This window comes from Mus pahari, chromosome 16 (genome assembly GCF_900095145.1).
Source record: "Mus pahari chromosome 16, PAHARI_EIJ_v1.1, whole genome shotgun sequence".
In the NCBI taxonomy this organism is placed as follows: domain Eukaryota; kingdom Metazoa; phylum Chordata; class Mammalia; order Rodentia; family Muridae; genus Mus; species Mus pahari.
The window spans coordinates 60,841,179-60,868,251 of record NC_034605.1 but is presented as its reverse complement, the minus strand read 5'-3'; the positions used below and the strand labels follow the sequence as shown (position 1 = coordinate 60,868,251).

At 44.1% G+C, this 27,073-nt stretch overlaps 1 protein-coding gene across 2 annotated transcripts in view; it reads left to right on the top strand.

The window, feature by feature from the left end:
- The window catches only part of Ubqln1 (ubiquilin 1), a 39,425-nt gene extending 22,161 nt beyond the window's left edge, over positions 1–17,264 (top strand). The window contains exons 4-11 of one of the 2 annotated variants that reach the window (XM_021215453.2): positions 412–674; positions 1,668–1,826; positions 1,951–2,194; positions 10,020–10,162; positions 12,546–12,629; positions 13,780–13,895; positions 14,066–14,231; positions 15,407–17,264. In XM_021215453.2, coding sequence (XP_021071112.1) covers positions 412–674; positions 1,668–1,826; positions 1,951–2,194; positions 10,020–10,162; positions 12,546–12,629; positions 13,780–13,895; positions 14,066–14,231; positions 15,407–15,559 — 1,328 coding nt within the window. In that variant the 3' untranslated portion in view covers positions 15,560–17,264. The remainder of the gene's footprint in view (positions 1–411; positions 675–1,667; positions 1,827–1,950; positions 2,195–10,019; positions 10,163–12,545; positions 12,630–13,779; positions 13,896–14,065; positions 14,232–15,406) is intronic. The other variant, XM_021215454.2, reaches the window with a different exon arrangement.
- Positions 17,265–27,073: the final 9,809 nt, after the last annotated feature.

The following is a 27,073-nucleotide window of genomic DNA, read 5'->3' as shown; positions in this document are numbered from 1 at the left end:
CCTCCCGAGTGCTGGGATTAAAGGCGTGCACCACCACGTCCAGCTCAAATATGTCTTCTTAATACACATATAGAAGTCCCCTATCTTAGCATCAGGAAGTCCCTTCAAATGTACTGCCCATTTGAATAGCCCATTGAGCTACTAGCTCATTAGTACCATGATAACCTCATCTGTGTCGCCGGCTGATGAAGGCTCTCGGGTACACTTCATACCTAAGCCGGTTGCATAGGAATTAAAGCTGAGTAGTATAATAAATAAGTATAGTGAATAACTTATAATGAATAAGTATAACTTTATAAATGAATGATAGGAATTGTTTTATTTTAAATGGTTTTTAAAGTATCGAGTTAATGATTCTTCATATTTTAGTACTAACTTCTGATTTTCATTTTTGTTTTTTCTTCTTTTAAGGTGGACTTGGAGGACTTGCAGGTCTTAGCAGCTTGGGTTTAAATACCACCAACTTCTCTGAACTCCAGAGCCAAATGCAACGGCAACTTTTGTCTAACCCTGAAATGATGGTCCAGATCATGGAAAATCCCTTTGTCCAGAGCATGCTCTCAAATCCTGACCTGATGCGGCAATTGATTATGGCAAATCCACAGATGCAACAGTTGATACAGAGAAATCCAGAGATTAGTCATATGCTTAATAATCCAGATATAATGAGACAAGTATGTAGAAAAGTAGTTCTTTTTACTTAACTAAAAAGTGTGTGTGTGTAAATATAAAATGTTATTTTCTGTGATTCCAGAGGTTGCCTTGTGTATTTATTATAAAGTTAAAGAGAATCCCAAACGTTATTTAAGGAAACTCAGCAAAACAATATTAATTTGGTTTGTTTGAGGTCTGAGTTTTCTGCTATGCATGAAAATTCTTTACAAATCCTCCTTAGAGACAGGCTTTTTGTGCTGGTGTCTCCTTTGGTGGTGGAGGTGGTGGGGGTCCTAGAGTGCAGGGTGGAGAGGTGATTTCAGCGCCCTGCTCCTCGCACATTTCAAACAAAGCAGAAAACCATTTTGAGGAGGGGAAAACCCATCGAAATATATTGTATGGAAAAAATTTTCAATGAAAACATTAGATTGGGTACGGCAGCACACAGCTTTGACCCCAGTGCGTGGCAGGCAGAGGCAGGCGGTCTCTAGAGCTTGAATAAGGTCAGCCTGGTCTACAGACTGAGTTCTAGAACAGCAGGGACTGTGGAGAGAAATCCTGCCTCAAAAATTGTGGGGTGGGGGGCAGTGTGGGTTTAAGTTCATTTTTGGAGATGGCCTGTTTGTGATAGCCTATGAGTATATGTTGTATTTAGAGATGAAATCCACCAGGAATTTTTAGTATTTTACTAATTTAAATATAGCAGAATTTGTTTAAAACTCTTCATTAGCCTCTTTGGTTCTACATTGGATGATCCCTCACCCTTTAAAATAGAGTTAGTGTTTCCAGGAGCTGGGCCGGTGAGATCAGGCCTTTATCAGGTAGACAGCTGCGGATGCTGAGACCGGGAGCGCTGCGCAGTCGGGGTCCTGATAAAACAAAAAACAGCTGCTTAAAGTTCAGTGCGTCTGCCTGGCATTAGCACACGTGCCTCCCACAGGCATTAGCTGAGTGCTGAAGGAATTCCTTAAATAGTTCAGTGCTTTCTTTTAAACTGGAGATTTCTTTCTTAGACACTGGAACTTGCGAGAAATCCAGCCATGATGCAGGAAATGATGAGAAACCAGGACCGAGCCTTGAGCAACCTAGAAAGTATTCCTGGGGGCTACAATGCCTTACGGCGCATGTACACTGATATCCAGGAGCCTATGCTGAACGCCGCACAAGAGCAGGTAAGCACTCCTGCCCAGGCACAGGCCTGACGTGAACAGTCTGTGACTGAGGGTGCTGCTATGTGCAGAATGTGGCTGCACTGAAAAAAATCATTCTATAATTAATGCTTTTCTTTTATTACAGTTTGGTGGTAACCCATTTGCTTCCTTAGTGAGCAGTTCGTCCTCAGCAGAAGGGACTCAGCCTTCTCGAACAGAAAATAGGGATCCGCTCCCCAACCCATGGGCTCCGCAGACTTCCCAGAGCTCAGCAGCCTCGGGTACCACTGGCAGCACCACTAACACCGTGAGCACCTCTGGTGGCACTGCCACCAGTACCCCTGCTGGACAGAGCACCTCAGGCCCAAGCTTGGTGCCTGGAGCAGGAGGTATGTGTGCCTCGCATTGATAACAAGACTGGTGCTGAGGCTATTTATGTATCTGTGTGCATCCCTTTTATGAAGACTCTTTGTTGCAGACTTTTAGGATTGTTTGAGGGGTAGAATTAATATTTATTTAATGTGTTTGTGTGTGTGTGTGTGTGCCATATGTGTACAGGAGCCCCCTGGAAATCAGAAAGAGGTATCAGATGCCTTAGAACTGAAGTTGTACATGTTTTTTGGTTTTTGGTTTTTCGAGACAGGGTTTCTCTGTATAGTCCTGGCTGTCCTGGAACTCACTTTGTAGACCAGGCTGGCCTCGAACTCAAAAATCTGCCTGCCTTTGCCTCCAGTTGTACATGTTATGAGCCATCAGGGTGATGGGTTGAACCAGGTTCTCTGCAAGAGCAGTAAGCTCGCTTGCTCTCTTAACTGCTACTGTCTCTACCCCTACAACATGCCTTGATCTGTGTATTCATTGTGACAGGATCGATCAAACAGAGTTACTATGCTATACAGAACATCTCCAGAGCTCATTTCTGGGAACATTTATAAAGAAGAGTAACGTATTTTAAGATGACAAAATGGTTGCTATTCAAAGAACATATACTGGGTATTTTGGTTTGGAATGAAATGCTCCTCCCAAGTTTATGTGTTAAAGCCTCAGCTGTTGTCACTGTTAAGGACGGTTTTGAAAACTTAGGAGGTAGGCAGGTCACTAGACGAGGGGGTGGGGTCCTTGCATGCATCTCTGCCCTTGCTCCTTTCTTGGTTGCCACAATGTGAACTGTCATTCTTTGCCAAAATTTCCCTGCTCTTGTGGACTGATGTCTCTGGAATTGTGAGCCCTAATAAATTCCTCTTAAAAATCCCAGCTCTGGAGGCAGAGGTAGAAGGATCTCTGTGAGTTCAAGGCCAGCCTGATCTATAGAGTGAGTTCAAGAACAACCAAGCTACACACAGAAAAACCCAGTCTCAAAAGGGGGGGGGGATGGCTTAGCAGTTAAGAGCACTGACTGCTCTTCTAGAGATCCTGAGTTCAATTTGCAGCAACCACAAGGTGGCTCACAACCAACTGTAATGGAATCTGGTGCCCTCTTCTGGTGTGTCTGAAGATAGCTATAGTGTACTCATACATGAAATACATAATTCTTTTTAAAAAAAAAAAAAGAAAGAAAGAAAAGAAAAAAATCATATCTACTATTTTGTCACAGTTGCATAAAAGTAACTAGTATATTGGGGGGAGTCAAAATTAATGACCCAGGATGTATGAAATGATGGCAGCGTGACTGAAAATAGGAAGATAAGCCACATATCCACTTTGTGATGAGGAAGTAAAACGCCCTCATTAGCACCATAATTATACTGCGATCATTAGATACACGCACACTATGACATGAAGACGCTCAGATTTACATATCTAACACCTAAGTTGTTGCCATACTAATTCAAACATCTAGCTCTTGCTTCATTTGTTCTTTGTCTCAGTCAATAAACGATCTTTAGCTCTAGAAATTCATAGAAATAGATTACATGGTGTAATTTTGTGTCTGTGTGCACTGGTTTTGAAATTAATTTATTCTGTGTATATCTCAGATTTGCTGAAAGGTATTTGCTTCTACCTTATGTGTGGCCTTTTTTTTTTTTTTTTTTTTTTTTTTTAAATCTAGTCTCTGTACTTTGTAGAGATGTAGAGCCATAGGAACTGGGAATGAAGCTTGGATAACAAAATTGAGATTCTTTTCAGATAAGATGAAAGCACTATGTTGGATTTTAGCAGAGGCCAGAATGGACTTGGAATTGTGCTGTCTGCTGAGGTGGAATGGGGGTGCTGGTGATGTGCGTGAACGAAGGCATAGTCAGAGATGTGGCTATGTCCATATTTTTCTGGAAGGATTGGTCTTGATGTCACCCTTAGGTAATTGCTGTTGGTAGGATCCTGGTTGTTGCTGAATATGATTTATTTTGTTCTCTTGAGATTTGCTCTGGCTTTTTGAACCAAATCTTAGGCCTGTTTGTGAATTACTGTCTAGATGCAGGTGAGGGCAGGCATAAACTAAGGCTAGAGCCTATGATTGGGCAATGGGTAAAGAAGGTAGGCTGAGAGTTCTGGGTCAGCCTGTCTGCTGGGGGATGTGTAGCCTGGCTCCAGAGCCTGGCTGTTGTAAAAGCATAACAGCAGTCCTTACACAGGGCCATGTGACCATTCTATGTTCAGTTCTTTAGGGTGCTCCATACTGGTTTCCATAGTAGCTGCACAAGCCTATGCTCCCTCGTGCAGTGATTACGTGTGCCTCTTGCATACATCCTCACCAGTGTTTTGCTCCAGCATTCTAGCTGCAGCAAGCTGCAGTCTCAAAGCAGTCTTGGTTTGCATTTCTCTGATACCAAAAGATGCTGAGCTTTTCTTTTTTTTAAAGATTTATTTATTTATTTTATGTATATAAGTACACTGTAGCTGTACAGATGGTTGTGAGCCTTTATGTGGTTGCTAGAAGTCGAACTCAGGACCCCTGCTTGCTCCAGCTCCACTCACTCTGGCCCAAAGATTTATTTATTATTATATCTAAGTACACTGTAGCTGTCTTCAGCTACATCCCATTGCAAATGGTTGTGAGCCACCATGTGGTTGCTGGAATTTGAACTCAGGACCTCTGGAAGAGCAGTTGGTGCTCTTAATCGCTGGGCCATCTCTTCAGCCCAATGCTGAACTTTTTCAAGTACTTGTATGTCATTTGAGGATTGTCTGCCCAGTTTATTATTAGATAGACTGAGTGGATGATTTGAGGTTTGTTGTTTAATTTTGCATTTCTTTGCACACACACACACTCTGTTTTGTTTCCTTTGCTGAGCAGAAGTGTCTTAATCTCATGTTGTCTCCTTGCCAGCGCTTTTGATTATTCCCTGTGCTGCTGGAGTCCTGCTAAGAAATCCATGCCTGTGCCTATGTCTTAAAGTGGTTTTCTTAGCAACTTAAAGGTTTCGGATTAAACATAAAGGTCTTGATCATTTTGAATTAATTTTTGTTAGATTGCAGACACCAAATTCTGCAGGCTCATGTTTGCCTTTGAGGAATGGATTGTGATATAATCAGTTAGCTTTCTTGCCCCTGTGAGCTCTGCCACCTGCAGCATACATGCATAACTCTCTCAGATGAGCGCCTCTTTCTTCACAGCGCCCCCTGGTGGGCAGCCTGAGATCTGAGGTCTCCTCACCAATTTGGCTTCACCTTGACCCTTCAAGGTGCTCTCTCAAAGCCTCCTTTCAGGGTCTAGCCTTGGCCTGCCCCTCCCTCCCTCCTTCCCTCCCTCCCTCCCTCAAACCTTGATCCAGTTTCATGCCTACAAACCAGTACCATGAGGAGGAAAATGCCAAATTCTGCTGATGTGACATGTGACCTGGTTTTCTTAGACATGGCTACAGTGACCTTCATCTGAGGATCAGTGGTGTTAGTCGGGCTTCTGTTTTTAAATATATTTGGATTTTGCTATGGTGACCATTAGATGAGTGGGATCTCCCTCAGGGCCTTCCCCCACAATACAAAGCCCTAATGGTTCTGATTTCTTTAACAATGGCAGTTGCTTCTTTTTAACTGTGAACTTACTCTTTTTTCTGGCCAAGATTTCAATTCACTCAATTCTGCAGGACAAGGCATACAGTACATCCAGATCCTTTGCCAAGAAGGAAAGGCCTGTAGCCTGGTTTCCCTTGTGTCCATGTTCTCCTGAAACCTCATGAGCTAGACTCCTCCTGTGTACATTTTTGGAGCATTATTGACCTCAGAACCAAGATGCCCATTAATCAGCATCGGCTCACAGCATCCAGGGCTTCTCTAGCCCCTGGCTCTGACTGTTGCTGCCTTCCTCTGGCTGACAAGTCCACTTTCACCCTCTGGGAGTTTCTGATGCTTTCCCCTTTATCATTCTTTGGCATAAAATCTAGCATTTCTTTTTTAACATGTGTCTCACTGGTTCATACAGAGCCTGGTAGCATGTGGTATACCATTTTCTCTCTCTAGTAAGTCTCAGTGGGCTTCAACCTCTGTGTATGTGAAGCTCCTAGGGTTTGTGCTGTTACTGGGAATGTTACCCCTGCCCCCCTAACTTCCTGTCCTTGGTTTCCATAGAATGAATTCAGACAGTGGTGTAGAAGATGAAACATCCTTAAGAGGCACCAGTAAACAGTGGCTAAAGGGACCATTTTTGTTGAGCTACATGTTTGTGAAGATGGTGTTATTTCTAAAGCCTCTAGGATATAAGTCTTTGCTGGTGGTGGATATTCTGTTGTTCATGTTACTGGCAGAATCACTTGATTAACTTTTTTAAAATTATTTTTATTTATTTAGTATATATGAGTGCTCTGTCTGCATGTATACCTCCATGACAGAAGAGGCCATCAGATCACAAATAGATGGTTGTGAACCACCATGTGGTTGCCAGGAATGGAACTGAGGACCTCTGAAAAAACAGACAGTGCTCTTAACCACTGAGCTGTCTCTCCAGCCCCTCACTTGAATTAAGATAATATGTTTATTATATATAATGTATACTTGTTATATATAAATACGTAATAATTGTACATCCAGAAGGTTACTGCTACATGGTAATTGATGTCCTGTCTCTACCCAGGGCTGGAAGTACAGCTCAGATTCTATTCCTTTAACCAAATATCATGCAACAGTAGATTTCAAAGAGTTAAAGAAGGCCAGGTTTGGTGAAGACCAGCATTTGGGAGTCAGGGGGCAGATCAAGGGTGGCCTGATCTACAGAGTGAGTTTCAGGACAGCCAGGATTAAACAGAGAAACTTTGGTGAAGTGGAAAATGAAAGAAAAACAAATTAAGTCTAGAAGAAGAGACATGTTTTACACATAAAAGGGACAACTTCACCTTAATGGACCTCAGAAGAGCCTTGCTACCTACCTCGGTCTTCTCATGAGGCGTTTCTAGGTTTCTCTTCTACAGTTACTGCGTATCTGGAGACACGGGAGGTAAGGCCCAAGCTGGTTATAAGGTGACTATAAAGCCTGCTAATTTCTTATAGCAGACTGGATATGGAGGTTACTTTTACTAGACCAGACACTATAGTTACCTCTAAAACATATCTTTAAAATTGATCTCTCCATCCATGAGTATTCACAGATGTGTGGTGTGTGGCCACATGGCCACAGAGCCCGTTAGATCATCTGGAGCTGCAGGCTGCCCACCTATGTGCTGAGACCCAAACTGTTCGTGAACGCACAGAAGCAAGCGCTCCGACTGTTGAGCTGTGTCTCCAGCCCCGCAGACACCTTGTTCTTAGCTCTTGAGAGGACTGACAGTTCGGTGCCTGTGCTTTCTCCTGGGGCCCAGTGACGACTTACTCTCCTTTTGTGAAGGGTCCATAAACATTGGAATCACATCATCTTTAAATGAAGAAACTGCTCTGTGCTCTTACTTGCTTCTTACCTTTTTGAAGGAAGATGAAGTGTTCTCACTTTAATGACCCAGGGCAGCAGCTTTAATCAGATGGCCTCACTAGGAGGCTGTTGGCTTTGTTTTTGTAATAGTGTGTTATCTACAGTGACAACTTTGCAGCTTTTAAGTTGGGTCTTTAATATGCCATCTTGATGCTTTTACACTTAATGTTGAGAATGTTCATCAAAAGAAGTTAAATAGCAAAAAGACTTATTTTTCCAGTGCAAGCATGCACGTCATAACACTTGGACCTGCACACATCAGCTCTGGGAACGGAGAGATCTTAAAGCTTGACTGGACTCGGCAGATCTCATGTAAACAGTACAATACAGTTTTAGGGCTTTACACAGGAGTCAAGATGCACTGCAGCTCCGGCTGGGTCAACACTAGATTCTCAGCAGCCTTCCTTGGAAATAGTCTTGCCAGCCGGTGGTGGCACATGCCCTTACTCCATCCCTCAGGAGAACTCTAGAGTTAGAAGTCAGTCTGTCTTACAACGTGGGTTCCATGACAGCCAAGGCTGCACAGAGACCTTGACTCAAAATAGAGTGGTTCCGTGAAAAACTGAGACGGTTTTTGTTTTTAAGATTTTACTTTAGGTGTACGGAAGTTGTGCCTGCACATGTAAATGTATACTGTGTGTACCTATTGGATGCCCTGGGATGGTTGTGAGCCTCCATGGGAGTGTTAGGGATGCAATCTGCTTAACCCTGAGCAGTCTCCAGCCCAGAAGTTACATTTCTTTATCCGTTCAAACTTTGTGATTCTCTTACAATCTAGAACAGGACTCTGTCAGCAATATCTTTTAACTTTTTAAGAATCAAGAATTAAGGCTGGAGAGATGGCTCAGAGGTTAAGAACACTGACTGCTCTTCCAAAGGTCCTTAGTTCAAATCCCAGCAACCACATGGTAGCTCACAACCATCTGTAATGGGATCTGGCACCCTCTTCTGGTGTGTGTCTGAAAACAGCTACAGTGTACTTAAGATATAATAATAAATAAATCTTTGGGCCAGAGTCAGTGGGGCTGGAGTAAACAGAGGTCCTGAGTTCAATTTCCAGCAACCACATGATGGGTACAGCTACAGTGTACTCATATACATAAAATAAATAAATATTTTTTTAAAAAAAGGAATCAAGAAGTAACTAGTCAGAATCAATTGTTTAGATTGTTTTTTAGTTTTATTATTGGTGCTATGCCCACTGCTCTTAATTCTAAGAAAAACATCTGTTCTCCCATATGCCTCGTCAATCTCTGTGTGGGTATTTGCCTGCTATGTGTGTCTGAACAGTGTGCATTTAGTGCCTGAGGGGCCTGAAAAGGAATTTGCACCCAGCATTGGAGTAATTAGGTGGTTGTGAGTTGTCGTGTGGGTCCTGGGACTTGAACCTGGGTCCTCTGGAATAGCAACCAACTACTGTGAGCCATCATCTTGGCCCTGCTTCATTTTTTTTGAGACAGGGTCTCATTTTCAACCCCAGACTAGCTTGGAACTTGGCATTCTGCCTCAGCCTTCTGAGTGCTGTGTACCTAGTTGGGATGTTGTGATGAGTGTCCAGTCAGCAGTATCTATGCGTGTTGTAGTCTTTGATATGTAACAGGGTTTGCCATTTCATACTCTGCTGTACCTTGAAGGAAGCAGGGTGGCTCCCTTGGTGCTGGGTTCAGAGCTCTTGTGCCTTTCTGGTGTGAAAGCGCCCAGCAGTGGGATCAGCAAAACAATATTCATGCCACTGGGTATTGGATTTCAGTAGTCCTCAATTTCTATAAGTGTGTATTTGTAGAGATTTTTTCCCTTAACTGTAAAGCTGTAAAAACCGTATTCACTTTGTGGGCTGTGTAAGGACAAGCTGTGAGAGCCAGGTTGCTTTTGTAGGCTGAAGCTTGCCAAGTTGTCTTAAGATATTTTTAAACTTTAGAGTGTGGAAAAGCTAACTTGAAACTTCAAAATATAGAAACACCACAAACACAAGACTCACAGCAAATTAGAAAGATGGATGGAGATACTTAAGTGATAAAGGGGCACTAGTTCAAAATCCAGAATGAAATGAAGAATTAAATAGTTGGTTAACATTATGCTGGCATTCCCCTCAGTGCTGTCAGAACTCTTCTCTCTTTATTGAAGGAAGCGAACTTGTTCTTTTTCGGCCTCTGAAGTACCAGTCAGAATTCATGTGCCTTGGAGCCATTACCAAGTACAATAAAGGTTGATCTGAAAACGGAACTTAGTAACTAGTACTGGGTAGCAACTTTACTTAGGTATCAACACTTACTAAGTGTGGAGGGGGACGTAAAGTAACAATATACACTGTGTCTTAAAACAGAAATACAGGTCTTAATCTGTTTGTTTTTTTGTTTTGTTTTTAAATATATTTTTAGCTAGTATGTTCAACACCCCAGGAATGCAGAGCTTGCTGCAGCAGATAACTGAAAACCCCCAGCTCATGCAGAACATGCTGTCTGCCCCATACATGAGGAGTATGCTGCAGTCCCTGAGCCAGAACCCCGACCTTGCTGCACAGGTGAGCTTGTGACTGTGCCTGAGAGTATTCTGAACTGAACAGGCCTGTGGGGTCTTCTCGGCACGTTGGCTTGTGCTCTCTCAGAACACTAGAGATGTGGACGCACTGCACCTCCAGCTTTGGGGGTAGTTTTAGTGCAGATATACTTGAAACAACCTCATGTCTGCCATTTGTTAATGAGATGTACTTTTAAAAACAAAATCAGACATTTTGAGAGAATCTGCTCTGATCACTGCTGCTCCCCAGTGTGGTGTATGGGGCTAGCTCTCTGGGTGGTGGTCGTGCACCGGGTAGAGCAGCAGCACCCTCTCCGTGCCTGAACAGCCAGAGGGGGTGGAGTGAGCACCCACCGTGGTCACTGCTGAAGGAGTGTAGACTGCTCTCCTTTACAGCATTCTCAGTTATGTTTAAAAGCTTCTCTTCTTTCATTACAATGAATGAAATGGTTTTTATTTTCAAAATCCTGCAGCCACACTGATACAAACAAGGATATAGCAGATGTCGTTGAGGTAGGGTAGGTCCTTGGTGATGACTTATGTAACAACAAATACTTAAAGAACACTGCTTCTGGATAATGTTAATCTCAAAACGTGCATGGTATGGGTTGTTGAGTGGTTTTGAAAGCTGGTTTTGTGAATTTATTAATTAAGTGCTTGATGTTAATGTGTGCTAAGCATTTTTGTCACTTGGGTCCCTGAGATGTGGAGGTGTGTGAAGTGACCTGTATTTTCAATTGTGTATTCGGTTAACCCTGGGTGTGTGCCTTATCCTTACAGTACCTCGTTAGTGAGCACACTGTCTGTAGGGCACCTGGGTGCTTCACAGCTATTGTCTGCTAACTGTAAAGCAAAGCCCTGGCAGTGTAAGGTGATATGTGTATGATAGACGGAGTCCTTCCCAGCTTACAGTGTCGCGTTCACGTTCATAGTGGGTATTCTTTTCAACTTCAATATGTAATTATGTTAAATGTAGAAACTTAACTGTGGAATGGAGGTTCAGGTAAGTGAGGAAAATATAGTAAGTATGATAAATAAAAAGGTGTGTGCGTGTGCGTGTGTGCGTGTGTGCGTGTGTGTGTGAGAGAGAGAGAGAGAGAGAGAGAGAGAGAGAGAGAGAGAGAGAGAGAGAGAGAAGCTTTTTCTATACTAGTTGAGTAATTTAAGATGAAAGTAAATGTGGTAACTGGTTAACAGCCTCGTAACAAACTAGCATTTGCCTGGAAGACTTAGAAAGAGGCGTCCCTGGCCTGGAGCAGCTCCTGGTGATTTATGGTTTACTCTAAAGCACACTCTGTAGCCTTAAGACACCAACTGTTTCCTGCTTTGAAATTAAATAATCCGCTTTGAAGGGGGGGGGAGTGGGGGGGTGTTGTTTTTGTTGTTTTGTTGTTTTGTTTTTTTAACAGGATTTACATACAGTTGTTATTTAGTATGGTTGCCTAATTGAGGGCAAAGATCATTTCCTCCCCAGACTTTGGACAGGTAAACGGGCCATCAGTAATCTTCGGGAAGCAATATGCAATTTGTCTTTTTTGAACCTTGTAGTTTCCGGTTTGCTTATTGTGCATGACGGTCTCACCTTCAGGCAGTCACATTGTGTTAATACTGGTCATATGTTGAAGGCTAGGTGTCCCACGCTTCTACTGTGGTGCTAGTGAAGTGGAATCCAGACGTTAGTTAATCTTGGTGTTCTTTCTCATTTACATCTCTGTGGCTTAGGAATCTAAGCACCCCCCCCCCCCAGACTGTTGGTGCTAGTTTGGGCTGGTTTTCACCTAGCAGCTCCATTTCTCTGACAAGTTGATTGCTGCTTTGTGGTTATTCTGGACCTAATACCCACTGTTAGTGGTGGGCAGGTAGATACAATGGTCCCGGACCTGGGTGTTGTCTGTGCTTGCTGTTGTGTGTTGAGGTTTCTAAGCAAGCCATGTTTAAGCTGTTACATATTGATGTTTCTTTTACTCTGTAGTGTAGCAGAAAGCATCTTCCTGAGAGCCTGGCACTCCCAGGTTTTTTCCTTTCAAAGGCAGAAATTCACCTTTGTTCAAGGAAAAGGAGACAAAACAATTGCTTTTATTTTTTAGGACACTGCATGTCATCCATCACCCACTATTCTCATTAAAAGAGAAGATGCCTGCCTGCCTGCCTTCTTTCCTTCCTTCTTCTCTTTCTCCTTCCTTCCTTCACTTCCTCCTTCCTTCCTTCCTTCCCTTCATTTCTTCCCTTGAGCTCCTTGTGGATAGAACTTCCCTGCTTTTTTTATTTCTGGTCTCCCTCCCTTTAAGTGCCAATTTAGGCACTTGGAGGAAGGTAGAATATTAAACCAGGTACATTACTTGTTTCAGATATTTCCAGTTAAAATTGTTTGAATACTTGCCCCATAGATGATGCTGAATAATCCCCTATTTGCTGGAAATCCTCAGCTTCAAGAACAAATGAGACAACAGCTCCCAACTTTCCTCCAACAAGTGAGTAAGAGAAGACACTGCTATCCTTGTATCTGTTTGAAAGGTTTGGTGGTGATGAGCGTGTCCTTCTCCCTGGCTGACAGATGGCACAGTGCACAGGAGTGTGTGGTTCCATCCATTTGTAGGCACTGAGCCTGACCCTCCCGGCCCATGTCAGTCCTCCTATGAGTTGAGAACTGTGTGGCTTTTGCTCCTGAGGATTTAGGGTTCTGAACGCTTTGTTGATATTATAGGCCGTTTCCCTTCACTGTGCTGACCTTGCAGCGCATCTTTACACACACTGTACAGTTGGGACTAGCTTTGAGTGATAGGAAGGTGCTGCCCTCAGGTTGGCTTCTGTTGTAATGTCTCATTTTCTTCCAAATTGGTAGAATGCTTGTTCTCTAGGAGTAGACCTCATTTTCTCACAGTCAGAATTAGTGAGGTTAAGACTGTTGGTATTGTCACCTTAGGAAGGTTTAAAAAACACTCCCCAAGATTGTCAGTGCTATTTAGAAACATAAAAGTGGTGTTGGTGTTTCTGAAACTGATAGTTGTCGGGGTTCTTACCTGATTGAAATCACTGTTAGGCAGCAGGTCATTACCCATGGTCAATGGTTGTTCTTGGTCTATTGCAGTGGTAGACGCTCCCTGCCAGCAAGTCATTACCCACGGTTAGTGCCTGTCCTTGGTCTACTGCACAGTAGAAACTCCTTCTTGTCTGTCAGGTGTGGGGATTTGAAAGTCAAGAAGCTAAATTAGGGTCGATGCATTGATTTCAGGTTTGCAACGGTTGTTTCCGATGGCGACTAGTAAGATTGTTAGAATAGCAGTAGACAAGGCATGGTCACCGGGTTACCACCATCTAATAAGTTTGCATTTGGCATTGAGTAGAAAATGTTTTCCTTCTGTTGGAGAAGGGGGTGTGTGGCTTCTGGGACAGCTCCTTCTTGTCTTCGCTCTGGAAACGGGTTTATAGCAGGCTTGCTAGTAAGTCAGGTAATGGTTTGTGTATGGAATTTGCTGTCAAAGAGGAGGGTTTCTTCTTGGGAAGAAATATGGTGTCTGGGTGTAAGGTTTTAGATTTTCTTTGAAAATGTTTCGGAGTTGGAAATATGTGCCTGCCTTGCCTTCGGTTCTTTGGTAACCGCTGGGCTTCCTTCTTCCTCAGATGCAGAGCCCAGACACACTCTCGGCAATGTCAAACCCTAGAGCCATGCAGGCGCTGCTGCAGATCCAGCAGGGCCTGCAGACGCTGGCCACAGAAGCTCCCGGCCTCATCCCAGGGTAGGTGCACTTCTCTGAGAATTCGAGAGTTGATATCATTCTGCCTTTTATTTTGGTTATTGAGTTGTTTTTAGTCACTTTTCAAAGTTACATCTGCTTGTTTTTAAGAAAATAACCTAGCTAATATCATGTTAAGGTGTGACCTGATGGGGTTGCCCTGCTCTCCCTAGGTTTACTCCTGGCTTGGCAGCAGGCAATTCTGGAGGCTCTACTGGAACCAATGCACCTAGCACTGCACCTAGTGAGGACACAAACCCCCAAGGGGGCGCTGCTGAGCCAGGACACCAGCAGTTTATCCAGCAGATGCTGCAGGCCCTGGCCGGGGTCAATCCTCAGGTGACGATGCCTTTCTCTACAAACTTTGCTCTCCTTTTCAATTTTTCAAAAAAGGCAAAAAGAAAGCAACAGCCGTTTCCTGTTCAGAGTAATGAAAAGTACATTCAAGGATAATAAATCTAAATACAAATGTTATTGCTGTAGCACATAGCAAAGGAAAGAGTTCTTCAATTTAATGGTATAGTATTAGAAGTGGCCTTATAAAATATGAGTTTTGAAGTACTTTCTTCAAAGCCATTTGAAGTAAGTTTTATTTTGTAAGAGCTTGGCAGAGAGAATCTAAAAACATTGTCAGTGTTTCAGAACAGCTCTATCTAGGCTTCCTATTGGAGCCTGTCCACTGCTCTAGCACTTCCTGTGTGTGTGGACCCTTGAGTGATAGTTTTGCACCTGTGAACATTTGTTGTCTTTCCTAAGAATTTACCATTAAAGGGGCCTGGAGAGAAGGCTGGCTCAGATGTTGAGAGCAAGCACTGGCCGTGCTTGCAGAGTGCCCAGATGCTATACCCAGTGTGTACGTGGAGGCTCAGAGCCATCTGTAATACAGTTAGTCATCTCCTCTGACTTCTGTGGGCAGCAGGCATGCTATCAGACGAGCTGGTACTGTAATTGAAGTACACTTAGTATTAATACAAGAGAAAGTATCTAATTCTAAATTGTCTGCATTCACAAGGCTCTGAAATAGTGAAATGTATTAAGCTTGTTTTACCTTTTGCGGGAAAAGAGAGAAGAGGCATCGGGGAATCCAGTCCAAAACCCTTATGTGTTCACTACAGCCCGTAAGGCTTTTCAAAAATTTGTTATGGTTTAGGAATAAACTATTCTAAAGTAAACTGCTGATCAGTTTTTAAATATGATAGATATTTATAAATTATTTTAAATCATATTTTGCTCATTTGAAGTAAATATGCACTACAAATGTAAGGGTAAATTATAGATTAACGCCTGGAAATTATTACTTTTTTTAAATAATTGCAGATGACTGTATTTTAGGTAAATAACTATTTAATAAATAACCAAATATGGTGGCAGTGTCTGAAGGCAGAGCAGCAATTTAAAAAAAGCTCAGCAGCCCAGCATGCATTATTTAGAAAGCAGTCGATGCTTGCGAGGGTGGCGTGGGCAGTGCTTAGACCAGCTCTCCTTAGAGTGTGCTTCATTGTTCTTTTCAACAGCTGCAGAGTCCAGAGGTCAGATTTCAGCAACAACTGGAACAGCTCAGTGCCATGGGATTCTTGAACCGTGAAGCAAACCTGCAAGCTCTGATAGCCACGGGGGGCGACATCAATGCAGCGATCGAAAGGTTGCTGGGCTCCCAGCCGTCATAGCAGCATCTCTCTATCCTGAGAAAATGTAATTTATTTTTGATAACGGCTCTTAAATCTTTAAAATAACCTGCTTTATTTCATTGGGATTCTGTGCTGTTATAAAGGAAACCAATAAGAAGAATCTGGAGGCGGAGTGCAGTGCGGAGGGCGGGTTTCTGTGTCTTTTTTGGAACAGTGGGAATCAATGTTTCTGGTTAAGGCTGCTGCATGCATCAAACACTTGGCATTTATTGTAATTTTTTTAAAAATATCACCTTTTCTAATTGGGTGAACAAATTTTTGTCCTGCATCTATCCAACTAACTTGCTTTTTAAACATAACCCTATGGTAGTAATTTATGTAGAATAAAGGCATTAAAAAGCAGATCATTTGCGCTCCATGATTTCTGGTACAATATTGCTTATTGTGACTTTGGCATGCACTTTGCAAATGATGCTGTAAGATTTAAACTACTGGCAATTTTGTTTATTTGTATACAATACAAATTATTGCACATTTCTAGGCCATCTAAGCAAAATTTCTGTAACTACAAAAGTGCAGTAAGGATTCCTAATTGTGTAGAATCTTACAGCGTCTTTGGTAAACACCTCTCAGCAGAAGTGCCATTTAGTCCGTGTGGAAGATAAAGAAAAACTAATCCTGGTTATCTCTTTAGGGACATTTAATTGTACAGACAACATAATGTAACAATATCTCAACATTATATAATGACTGTAAATTACCTTTCCTTGTGCCGACTGGAGGAGCACTGTAACATGCTCTCTGATGTGTTTGCTGGGTGTCCTGCTCCCTGTAGGTGACTACACAGCATTGAGTTTATTGAAATGTCGCTTTCACTGGAAGTGCAGATGTTTCGGTTCTAATTGCCATGTAAAAGTAGAGCTGTCTCTTGGGTTTATCAGCTTTCTCGTTCATAGGCAATACCTGGATTTTAAATGCTTAGTGAGCCACTTGTTTCTCAAGTGTTTGGCTAGTTCTATTAAGAAATAGTTGAATGTTGTGCTGTTCAGGGCCTCAGAAGGGGGTGGGGGAGGGGTGAAACAGAATCTATTCTGGATTGGGCCAGCCTGAAATAGGTAATACTAGCAATTAAGATTCTGTGAAGATTCTATGCATATAGTAGTGTCATTCGGGTGAAAAAGAGCCGTTTTAACAATTTTGAGTACGTTTGGCTATTCTATAGCCTCTTTCTTCCTTCCCCAAAGACGTTCTACTTGCCTAACTCTCAAACTGTTGGGGTGATACATTCCTTTGGGACCAGTTAAAATATATCGTTAGGGTCGGTGATATATGTGACTGGCTCTGGCTCAGTATTCTCTTAGGTCACTGTAGTCTTTCTTGTATGGTTGCCCAAAATTATAATGTTAAATAATCTAAAGTGAGTTCAGACAAGTAAAATCAAGGGAAATAGAAGGTGGATTCTATAACTTCTGTAAGTTACTTGATATTAAAAGGTTGAGAGGCAGGTTGGCCCCAGACTGTACACTTTTCTGACACTTTACCTGGGAAGAAAACATGTACAAAGGTCAGGATGGAGGCATGACTGAGGAGGTCGGCACAGCGTGCATGTGTGTGCGCTCTCTGCCTTACGCCTCAGTCTGTGGTTGAAAGACTTTGTACTGGTGAATGGCAATATGCAGGTGGGGCAGTGTCAAAAGCAGTTTGATTTATTAATCACCAAATAACAATAAATCTCCAGCTTTTACACTTGGTTGTCTCGCCTCTTTTGTAGAAAAATGTCTTTGTTTTTCTCAGTCTCAATGTAAAACATATTGCTTTACCTAGACTCTGAAAACTTAAGAGATTTCTTTTGTCTGGGAGCTGGGTAGTGGTGGTGCCTCCTTTAATCCCAGTGCTCAGGAGGCAGGGGCAAGCAGGTCTTTGAGTTCCAGGATAGAGAAACACTATCTCTTAAAACAACAACAACAAATTGTTTTGTGGGCTCTGGGGGTTGTTTGTCCAGCACAGTCTTACTCTATAGCGGTGGCTACTCTGAAATCCATTATGTGTCCCAGACTGGCCAGGGGTCTGCACTGATCCTAAGTAGTGAGATAACAAACCCGCAAGGACAGAGCTACTACAGTGAGCCATCAGTACATTAGGTCTGCTCAGTGTGCATTTGGCTTGATGTCTTCAGCTCACAGTCAGTTTATCTAGGAATGACCCCCATGTAAGAACAGCAGCGCCTGTGATTGGGATTCTTAGAAGGGCAAAGAAGGCATCCTGTGCGTGCAAACAACATGACATGCAGGCAGGGGGACAGCATGGCATGCAGATGCGGGCTGTTCTTACGCTGAATCCTTAGAACACACAGAGAAACAAATGACCAGGGTGAAATTTAAACTCTAAACCAAAGTTACCAGATAGGAACAGTCTTTCTAATGCCCAGCCAGGAGCAGTATTGTGCCTGTTAACGAGGGGACGCGCACACTTGGAGGCCAGTCTGGGTAACAGTGAGACCCTAGGTGTCGGAAGAAGAAAGGGGGAGGTGCTTTCATCTTGGATTTCAAGTTTGGCTTAAACATAGTAATGAGAGAGATTATTAATTAAACAGGACCTTACCATATATCCCAGACTGGCCTCGAACTCGCAAAAGATTCCCTGGCCTCTGTGTTTTGTTTTAACAAATAGTATTTCTTTTTATTATGGGAAAGCAGCTGCACAAAATTAAAGAACCAGTAGAAATAGGTTGGAGTTGTTACAGGGCCCTAGAGTACGTTACAGAGAACAGAAACATCTTCCAAGAATAGTTTATCTGTAGGCTGGGTCATAACAGTGTGCCAGAAACTCACCCTACTCCTGAATTCCAAAGTTCATTATGGGTAACAGAAATCTCATTATTCAAAGCATCTCTGACTTGGCTAGTGTTTACTGCTGTGGAGACACCATGACCAAGGCGAGTCTTACAAGGACACATTTAATTGGGGCTGGCTTACAGGTTCAGAGGTTCAGTCCTTTATCATCAAGGTGGGAGCATGGCAGCATCCAGGCAGGCAGGCAGGCATGGGGCTGGAGGAACTGAGAGTTCCACCTCTTGTTCTGAAGGCAGCTAGGAGAAGACTGGCTTCAGGCAGCTAGGAGGAAGGTCTCTCAAAACCCAATGACACACTTCCTCCAACAGGGCCACACCTCCTAATAGTGCCACCTTCTGGACCAAGCATAGTCAAACCAGCACAATCTCTTAACCTGAAATGCCTGGACCAAAATTGATTAGTAGTTTTGGGTTTTAGAGTAGTTACTAATGACATAGTTTAATACAACATTCATTAATGGTTCACACACTTTATACATACAGAAGAAGGCAATGTGATACAGTATTTGAAATAATTTTGTGGATAAAGTTGGAGTGCACTGACCCATCAGAAAGCTAAGATAAAGCTATCTCTGGGTGGCTGACGTCACCCTAATTCCTGGCTGGATACACTGCCGCCAGTGGGCAGCGGTCATTCCCTTACACCTGTTCACACACACGGAAATCGTGAGACTGCCACTAGCGCAGCGTGGGCACCCAGCACCCCAGCTTCACTAGAGTCCCCACAGCCACTGCTCTCAGCAAGTATTTCTGTTTCTCCCTCAAGTGTTCCTGTGCCCTTGTATTATTATCTAGAAATAGCAGCAGCGGCTGAGCAGTTGGAATGGGAGCTTCTAGAGATACGGGGACTGTTGCTGACCAGCCTTTTCAAAGGTTCCTTCCAGAGCCGTTTACCTACCTCATAACTATATCGTCTCAGAAGTGTCTCTTTGATAGGCCAACGTGACTTCTGGTAGGAATGCACACTGTATAGCTTCAGTAAGCCCAGCACATAGTTGAACCATGCTGTCTAGAGGCAGTCACCGGGCACATGTGTGGTAGACATACATATTTGCAGACAAACTTGTATATAAAGTTGCAAAGTGTAAGCTACCAAGTCAGGGTGATGAAAATGTGTGAGATCACAGAGGTCAGACCAGTGGGATTGACTGACACAGCAGTAACGTTGAAAGCAAGGTGACAGAGAAGAAGAGATGCGAGCAAGGACAGAGCTTACTCAGCTAACCGTGATCGGTGGTGTTGAAGTGACCATAGCTGCAAAATGGGTGGTGAGCTGGGAGGTGAAGTCTCAAGTGGAGAAGCTTGGTCCTTGGAGGTGGGCGTGACCGCTGTGCCGTCTGTCCCTGCTTTGTCACCATGGATGGATGTTAACCTTGGATTTAGTAAAAGGCTCCTTACTGGCTATAAATAAGGAGTTTGGCATGGTGGGGTTAGATTGTTGTTATGGGGAACCGACGGGAGGGCATGATGATCCGAAATGATTTGGGTAAGGCATGGTGGACACAGTTGGGATGACACCAGTATCTTCATGAAGGCTTGCTCATGAGTGGGTCTTGTATCTGGAGGCGTGCGTGGGCACCGTTCTTCTGACAGCCCCTTGTATTCAGCTCGCAGACTCCATTTGATCTATTTTCATTTAATATGTCATTGGACAGTCACAAAGTTTGAGAGAGGAGTTCCATTTGCACAACACTCACGCTAAGTTGCCAGGGAGCTTCTGGAAGGATTGGAGATCAGGAAAGACAGCCTACATTTTCACCTGATGCTGAAGCTGGTGGGAACGTGTCTGTTGATACTCAGCTCTACAGACAGGGCTGGCTGGCCAGTCACTCTACCTTGGTAAAATGCTGCGCGTTCCTAATGCTGACAGTACACTTTATTGGCTCTCGGTTACTTTGAACATGACAGTACAGGGAGAGGATGTGCTAGGATGTGAGATTTAGAAACTCCTCTTTTCCATTCATATCTTTTACTTCTTTCTCTCGCTGCACAAGACTGGACTCATTCCTGGTTTTAGAGAAAATACCTTTTGCTTTTCCCATTTATCATACTGTGAGGCTCACGGTTTTACACATATCCTGCAGTGTGGTGAGGTGTGTTCTGGTATTCTCATTTTTTTTTCTGGGTCTTTTATCTTGAAGTGATGTTTAACTTTGTCAAGACCATAGAGGTGGGCAAGCCATTATTCTTTGGTTGAAAAGCCTGACTCTTATACTCTTGGAATGGAACTAACTTAGCTTTTTTTCTTGTGGGTGGGTTTTTTGTTGTTTTGTTTGCTTGCTTGTTTGTTTTTCTGAGACTAAAACATGCTAAGTAGCTCGCTGTACATGGCCCAGGACTCCAGAGGTCCATCTGATTCTGCCTTAATAGTGCTGAGATTAAAGGCAGGCACCCTCTACACCGGCTTCCTTTATATTTCTCATTATATGTGTATTCGTGTCTGTGTGCATCTGTCTGTCCATGCGGGTGCCTGTCGGGTCAGAAGAAAGTGATCTCCTGGAGCTGCAGTTCAGGAGGTTATTGTCTACCTCATGTGGGTACTGGGAACCCAGCTTTATCCTCAGCAAGAGCAGTATGGGGTCTTAACCATTGAGCCATTGCCATGAGCTGTAGAATGTGATTTCTAAAATACATTGTTCAACTTGATTAATATTTTGTTGAGAATTTTTGTGTCTATGTCATCAGTGAAGTTGGTCTTGTGTGTGTGTGTGTGTGTGTGTGTGTGTGTGTCTGTCTGTCTGTCTGTCTGTCTGTCTGTCTGTCTATCTTTTCTGGTTTTCTACAGGGCTAACTGAATGGCTTGGTAGCATTCTTTCCTTTTCTCTGTAAGCACCACAGGCTAACGGCTAACCAGCTGAGCCTTTAGAGGCATTTCCCTTTCTACTATAAGGAGGAGTTTGAGAAACGTTGATATTAATTCTTAAAGTAGGGCAGGACTACCATTCACCGTCTTCTAACATAGATATATATATATGCAAACACATAAAACAATCTTTAAGGTCCAGCATTGTATAAATATGAATGCTATTCAAAGATACACCAGTTTGATGCTGACACGCTGAGGAGTGGCGGTAGGGAGTAGAGCATACGTCATTTTCTTACAAGAGCAGAAAACTCCGTGTGTGCAGTAAAAACCCTAGTCTATAACAAAATGGCTGCAAGTCTGGTCTAAGGTGTTTCAGAGGCGGTATACAAACATCTGTAACCCGGGCATGCTCCATAGGGAGACAAGAAGCAGGCAGAACCCTCAGAAGATGGCAGATGGGGTCCACGCCTGAGAGAGCCAAGCCTAAAAATGAGGCAGACTAAAGTCGTGTGATGGCCAACTTTATTCAGGGCATCACACAGTTTATAATCTGAGGATTAGGCAAAGTCATGTGTGCAAAGGTCACTTGAGTCCAAGTTGTATGTAGTCACAGGGTGACCTGTGCTTGGAAACATGCAAATAACCAGAGCGAGCAGATTGAAGTCTGAAGCAAACCCACTCCGTACATGTGGGCAGGGCATGGGAACAGCCCAATGGAGGAGCAGGTTACAAGCCTTTTCTTGCAAGCTCCCAGAAATCCCACATGACTTCATCCATGGACTGTTTCATCGAGCTATCACAGCAGGTTTGCTACTGTGTGGAGAGACTGCAGTGCTGTGTGTGTGCGCGCGCGTGCACGCACAGCTGTGTTCCAGGAATACCCAGGATTCTTGACATGCTTGATTGTAAATGAACCTGTGGTTATTCATATCAGAAACCTGTTATTCTCATCGGACTCCTGGCACGTGGGATTTCATTACCAAGGCCAGTGAGTGGAGACAAACTGAAACCTTCCTTTGATTTGCTTTTGTTTTTGTTTGTTTGTTTGTTTTTTGAGACCAAGTCTGTCTGTACAGCCTTTGTGGGCCTGGAATTTACAATGTAGAGTAGGCTGGCTTTGAACTCACCAAGACTCACCTGCTTCTGCCTCCTGGGGTTAAGATAAACAGCCTGTGCAGCCATACCAGGCTACATCTTTAAGTTCTGTATTCAGTGCCAGCATTCTCAGGAGAGTTTAACCGACGTAAGCCTGCCTACACCTCTCTAGTCAGTCAACCTTATAAGGGTAAAGTGAGTGGAGCCACAAAGAAAGCTGGCCATTGTAGAGTTCAGTCTTGCCCCTTTGTCTGGAGGCACAGCCAGACCTCTAAGACTTGTGACATATGACCCTCCCTATCTCTGGCATTCTTGGCGTGTCTGGGCTCAGGCTTCAAACCCCGAGTCTAGCTACCTCTGCCAGTACCAACCTCGTTCTCCAGGGGCATCTGTGATGTAGGGGTGAGGTGGAATGGGTGCTAGCAGAACAAACATAGATGGTGTGTACAGAGAAACTCACCTACAGCAGACTCCTTTCGGCAACCGGGGTAGAAATGTCGTTATTATACAGAATAGAGCTGTGCCTTCCGATCCCCCTCTGGCCACCCTGGAACTCGGCGCTGCATAGTCTGTGAGCAGCAGCACGGCAGCCCTTGTCTGTTTAGAAGCCAGTCTGTCTGTAATTCTTTCTATTAAGTTGCTTTATTAAGCCTTACGTTCCAAGCTTTTCATTTTTATTATTTTTAGAATCCCTCTTTGCTGAATTTCACATTGAAGTTGAATTTTCACCCAAATTTATGAATTCATTTCATCTGAAGTCTTTTGAGGTCATTTGTTACTAAGACAACATATTTAATGTTCTGTGTGTGCTTTCCGAATGTATGATTGTATGCAACATGAGTGCAGAAGCCTGCAAAGATCGGGAGAGGAGGTGGATGTTGTAGAACTGGAAGTACGGGTGCTTATCAGCCACCATGTGGGTGCTGGGAACCAAATGTGGGCCCACTGCGAGGGCACTTGGCACCCTCTCTTACTGCTGAGCCATCTCTCCAGCCTCCATTTCTCTTTTCTCTTTTTCTTTTAATGTAGCTCTGACTGACTGACCTGGAACTCACTCCGTAATTGAACTCAGAGATCCACTTGCCTCTGACCCTCTGCTGCCTGGCTTCCGTCTTTCATTTGTTAAGACTAGGCTCCCTAGGTCTATGGAGCAGTTCAACCATTTTAATATAATCGAGCCCAGCATGGCTCAGTGGGTAAAAGCACTCACTGACTGCTCTTCCGAAGGTCCTGAGTTCAAATCCCAGCAACCACATGGTGGCTCACAACCACCCATAATGAGATCTGACACTTTTCTGGTGCATCTGAAGACAGCTGCACTGTACTTATGTATAATAATAAATCTTTGGGCCGGAGCAAGCAGGGACTGAGCGAGCGGAGTTGACGGGAGCAAGCAGAGGTTCTAAATTTAATTCCCAACAACCACATGAAGGCTCATAACCATCTGTACAGCTACAGTGTACTCATATACATAAAATAAATAAATCTTTAAAAAAAAAAGAATAGTAAAATATAATAAAATGGTAAAATGCTGGTGTGTGTGTGTGTGTGTGTGTGTGTGTGTGGTGTGTGGCAGCTTCTCTCAGGAAGCTTCTCTCTCCTGGTGGAGCCTGGGTGGGAGTTACTCCATCTGAGGCCTGCTGGTCACTATTGAGCTACCACAGTCAGTGCTGATTAACTTAGAACTTCCCTGTCTCCGTGCATCAGGACCTGCTGTCAATGGCTCCAGTGGGGTTTGTAGCCTGTAACCTGTTCATTTCCATGCTTCCAGGAGCATTCTCTCTACCCTTCTGTGCACGCGGAAGTAGCAAATGTTCTAACAGACTCGTCAGAGTGGGGTCAGTAGGAATTGTGCCTGCAGGAAGAGAGGAGGGGACCTTCCACTCTGCTGGCACTTTCAGACTCGCCGGGCAGCAGACCTGTGCGCAGAGAGCTTTCTGTTTCCATGGCAATGTGCAAGCTAACAGAAGGTGGTGATAAGAACCCTGCATTCTTCAGCCCAGGCTCCTCTCTCCGGTGAGGTGTGTTCCAACCTCTCGCTGGGTCTACATCTGGCCCTCCCCCTTTCCATGACTTTGTGGCTGTCTCCATGGCAACACAATGGCAGGGAGTCCTGGGGATCTCTGATATTGATTGCTACTTGTTTTCTGGTCCCTAGAATGGCTGGGTCTCAAACAATAGACCCTCCTCAATATGGTGGCTAAACTGTATAGCACTCAAGATTCGGGGTATTGCATCTTGAAAACCAGCCTGCCACACAGGCTGAGATACCCCACACTAGATTTAAGGCCTGGAGGAAGTGTGGTCGTGGTGACTAGGACAAACCCCAGCCCAAAAGCTCGGGTTGGTACTGCAGGCCACTTCTGACGATGCCCTCCATGGGCGTTCTGATCTGTCCCCTCTGCCTGATGATTCCCAGCGCACTTTTTCTCCTCAGACTTCAGACTCCTCTGTTACCCTGACTCTCGGCCTCATTGAGAGTGGAGTGTGGAGTGGCCCAAGGCCTTGTTAAAATGACATTAAACGGGAGGCTGGTGAGATGGCTCAGCGGTAAAGATCACCGACTGCTCTTCTGAAGACCCTGAGTTCAAATCCCAGCAACCACATGGTGGCTCACAACCATCTGTAATGAGATCTGACGCCCCCTTCTGGTGTGTCTGAAGACAGCTACAGTGTACTTATGTAAAATAATAAATAAATCAAAAAAAAAAAAAAAAAAGTCATTAAACTGACCGCACCAGTTAAGTAGGTCAACAGGGTCTCCAGGGAAGGAGTGAGAGTTAAAGGAAGAGAAGACAATTAGGCAACATTGTAACATGACATTAACATCACTCAGCCAGGGCTGGAGCTCAAGCAGGTTTATGTTTTCCCGGTCTGCTTTTATACCATTCTAGGTACATGTAAAGAATAGGGTCAGTTCTAGGTAAAAGACAATGTAGTCAAACAAAACAATAAACGAAGTCCTGTGGCCACTGTGTCTAAGGGTTTATCAGGATGGCCAAGATACAAGGAATATAACACATTCCTCGGCTATATTCATCTTGAGCCTACTTCTTTTTTTTTTTTAAGATTTATTTTATTTTATGTATATGAGTAGGCTGTAGCTGTACAGATGGTTGTGAGCCTTCATGTGGTTGTTGGGTATTGAGTTTAGGACCTCTGCTCACTCCAATCAACCCTACTCTCTCAGTTCCTGCTCCCTCTGGCCCAAAGATTGATTGATTGATTGATTGATTGATTATGAATAAGTACACTGTAGCTGTCTTCAGACACACCAGAAAGGGGTGTCAGACTTCATTATGGGTGGTTGTGAGCCACCATGTAGTTGCTGGGATTTGAACTCTGAGCCTTACGGAAGAGCAGTCAGTGCTCTTACCCACTGAGCCATCTTGCCAGCCCTAGAGCCTACTTCCTTGTCCTAACCCAATGTCAAATTCCTCCCAAATTCCTAGAGGGTGGCACCAAGAGCTCTCCACATTGAACAGTATCCTTTTCTGTCCCAGCAAGCTCAGCCTATTAAGCCAAATTCATCCCGCCCATTCTCTGATCTTGTCCAGATGACAGCCACTCTCCTGCAGAGCCCGCCGGGTCAGAGCCTCAGCAGCTCTGGACTTCACCATGAGTCTTTCTGATGCTTCCTTCCAGTGATGGTGTACACAAACTGCATAGGGTTCTGGACCAGGCTGCTCTGCACATGTGCAAGGCTCTCAGGTCGCCTGCCTGAACACCCTGGTCAAGATGGTTGAGTGCACTGACTGCGAAGGCATCTGGTGGTGTTTGCAGTGCCAGGGTCAGACTTGGGGCCTTACACATGCTAGGCAAGTGTTCTCTACACTGAGCTACATCTGCTGCCCTGAGACATCAGCAGATCTGGGCCCAAGTGTCAAGGTTCCCGGAGGACTCTAGCCTGAGGATAGAAGGTAGCCTGTCTCTCCCTCTTCCTCTGAGTAGGGCCGCCTAAGAACCACAGGTTGTTTTGTGTTGTCAACCCTCCGAAGCACATGTCATAGGTGTGACTCAGCACACACACTTGCTTCGCTGGCTCTCCTTCCTCTACCACCCACTGTGGGGAAATCTTATTTGTATTTTTATTTGTTTGTCTGTTGATTTATTTATTTAGAGACAGGGTTTCTCTGTGTAGNCCTGGCTGTCCTGGAACTCACTCTGTAGACCAAGCTGGCCTTGAACTCAGAAATCCACCTGCCTCTCTTATTTTTATTTATTTGCTGTTATCTTGAGACAAGGTCTCACTGTGTAGCTCTAGGCTTGCCTGGAACTCAGTATGTAGGCCAGGCTGACCTCGAACTCACAGAGATCCAGCTGTCTCTGGAATGCTGGGATTAAAGGCAAGCATTACCACACCTCGCCCATGTAGGGAAGTCTTTATCCTCATCTGAGAATATAAGGTGGCCTGTCTCTCCCTTGACTGTGTCAAGTCTGAAGCCAGGCAGGTCATGTCCCACATAAGTGAGCAAAGGAGGGCAAAGGCTTCATGTTTCCAGGGGACGTACTGTCGCTTTCCTTCTTGCTGTGACCAAGCACTTGGCGAGCAGCAGTCTGAGGAAGAGTGAGCGGGTTGACTATGGCTTTGACAGGATACAGTCCATCATGGCAAGGACTCATCATGGCTGGAGCCGGTGGCAACCGGTCACACTGCATCCACAAACAGGAAGCACGTAGCTCTGAAGCCTGGGATCACGAACCCTTTTCTCTTCTCTTCTCTTCTCTTCTCTTCTCTTCTCTTCTCTTCTCTTCTCTTCTCTTCTCTTCTCTTCTCTTCTGAAGCCTGGGATCACGAACC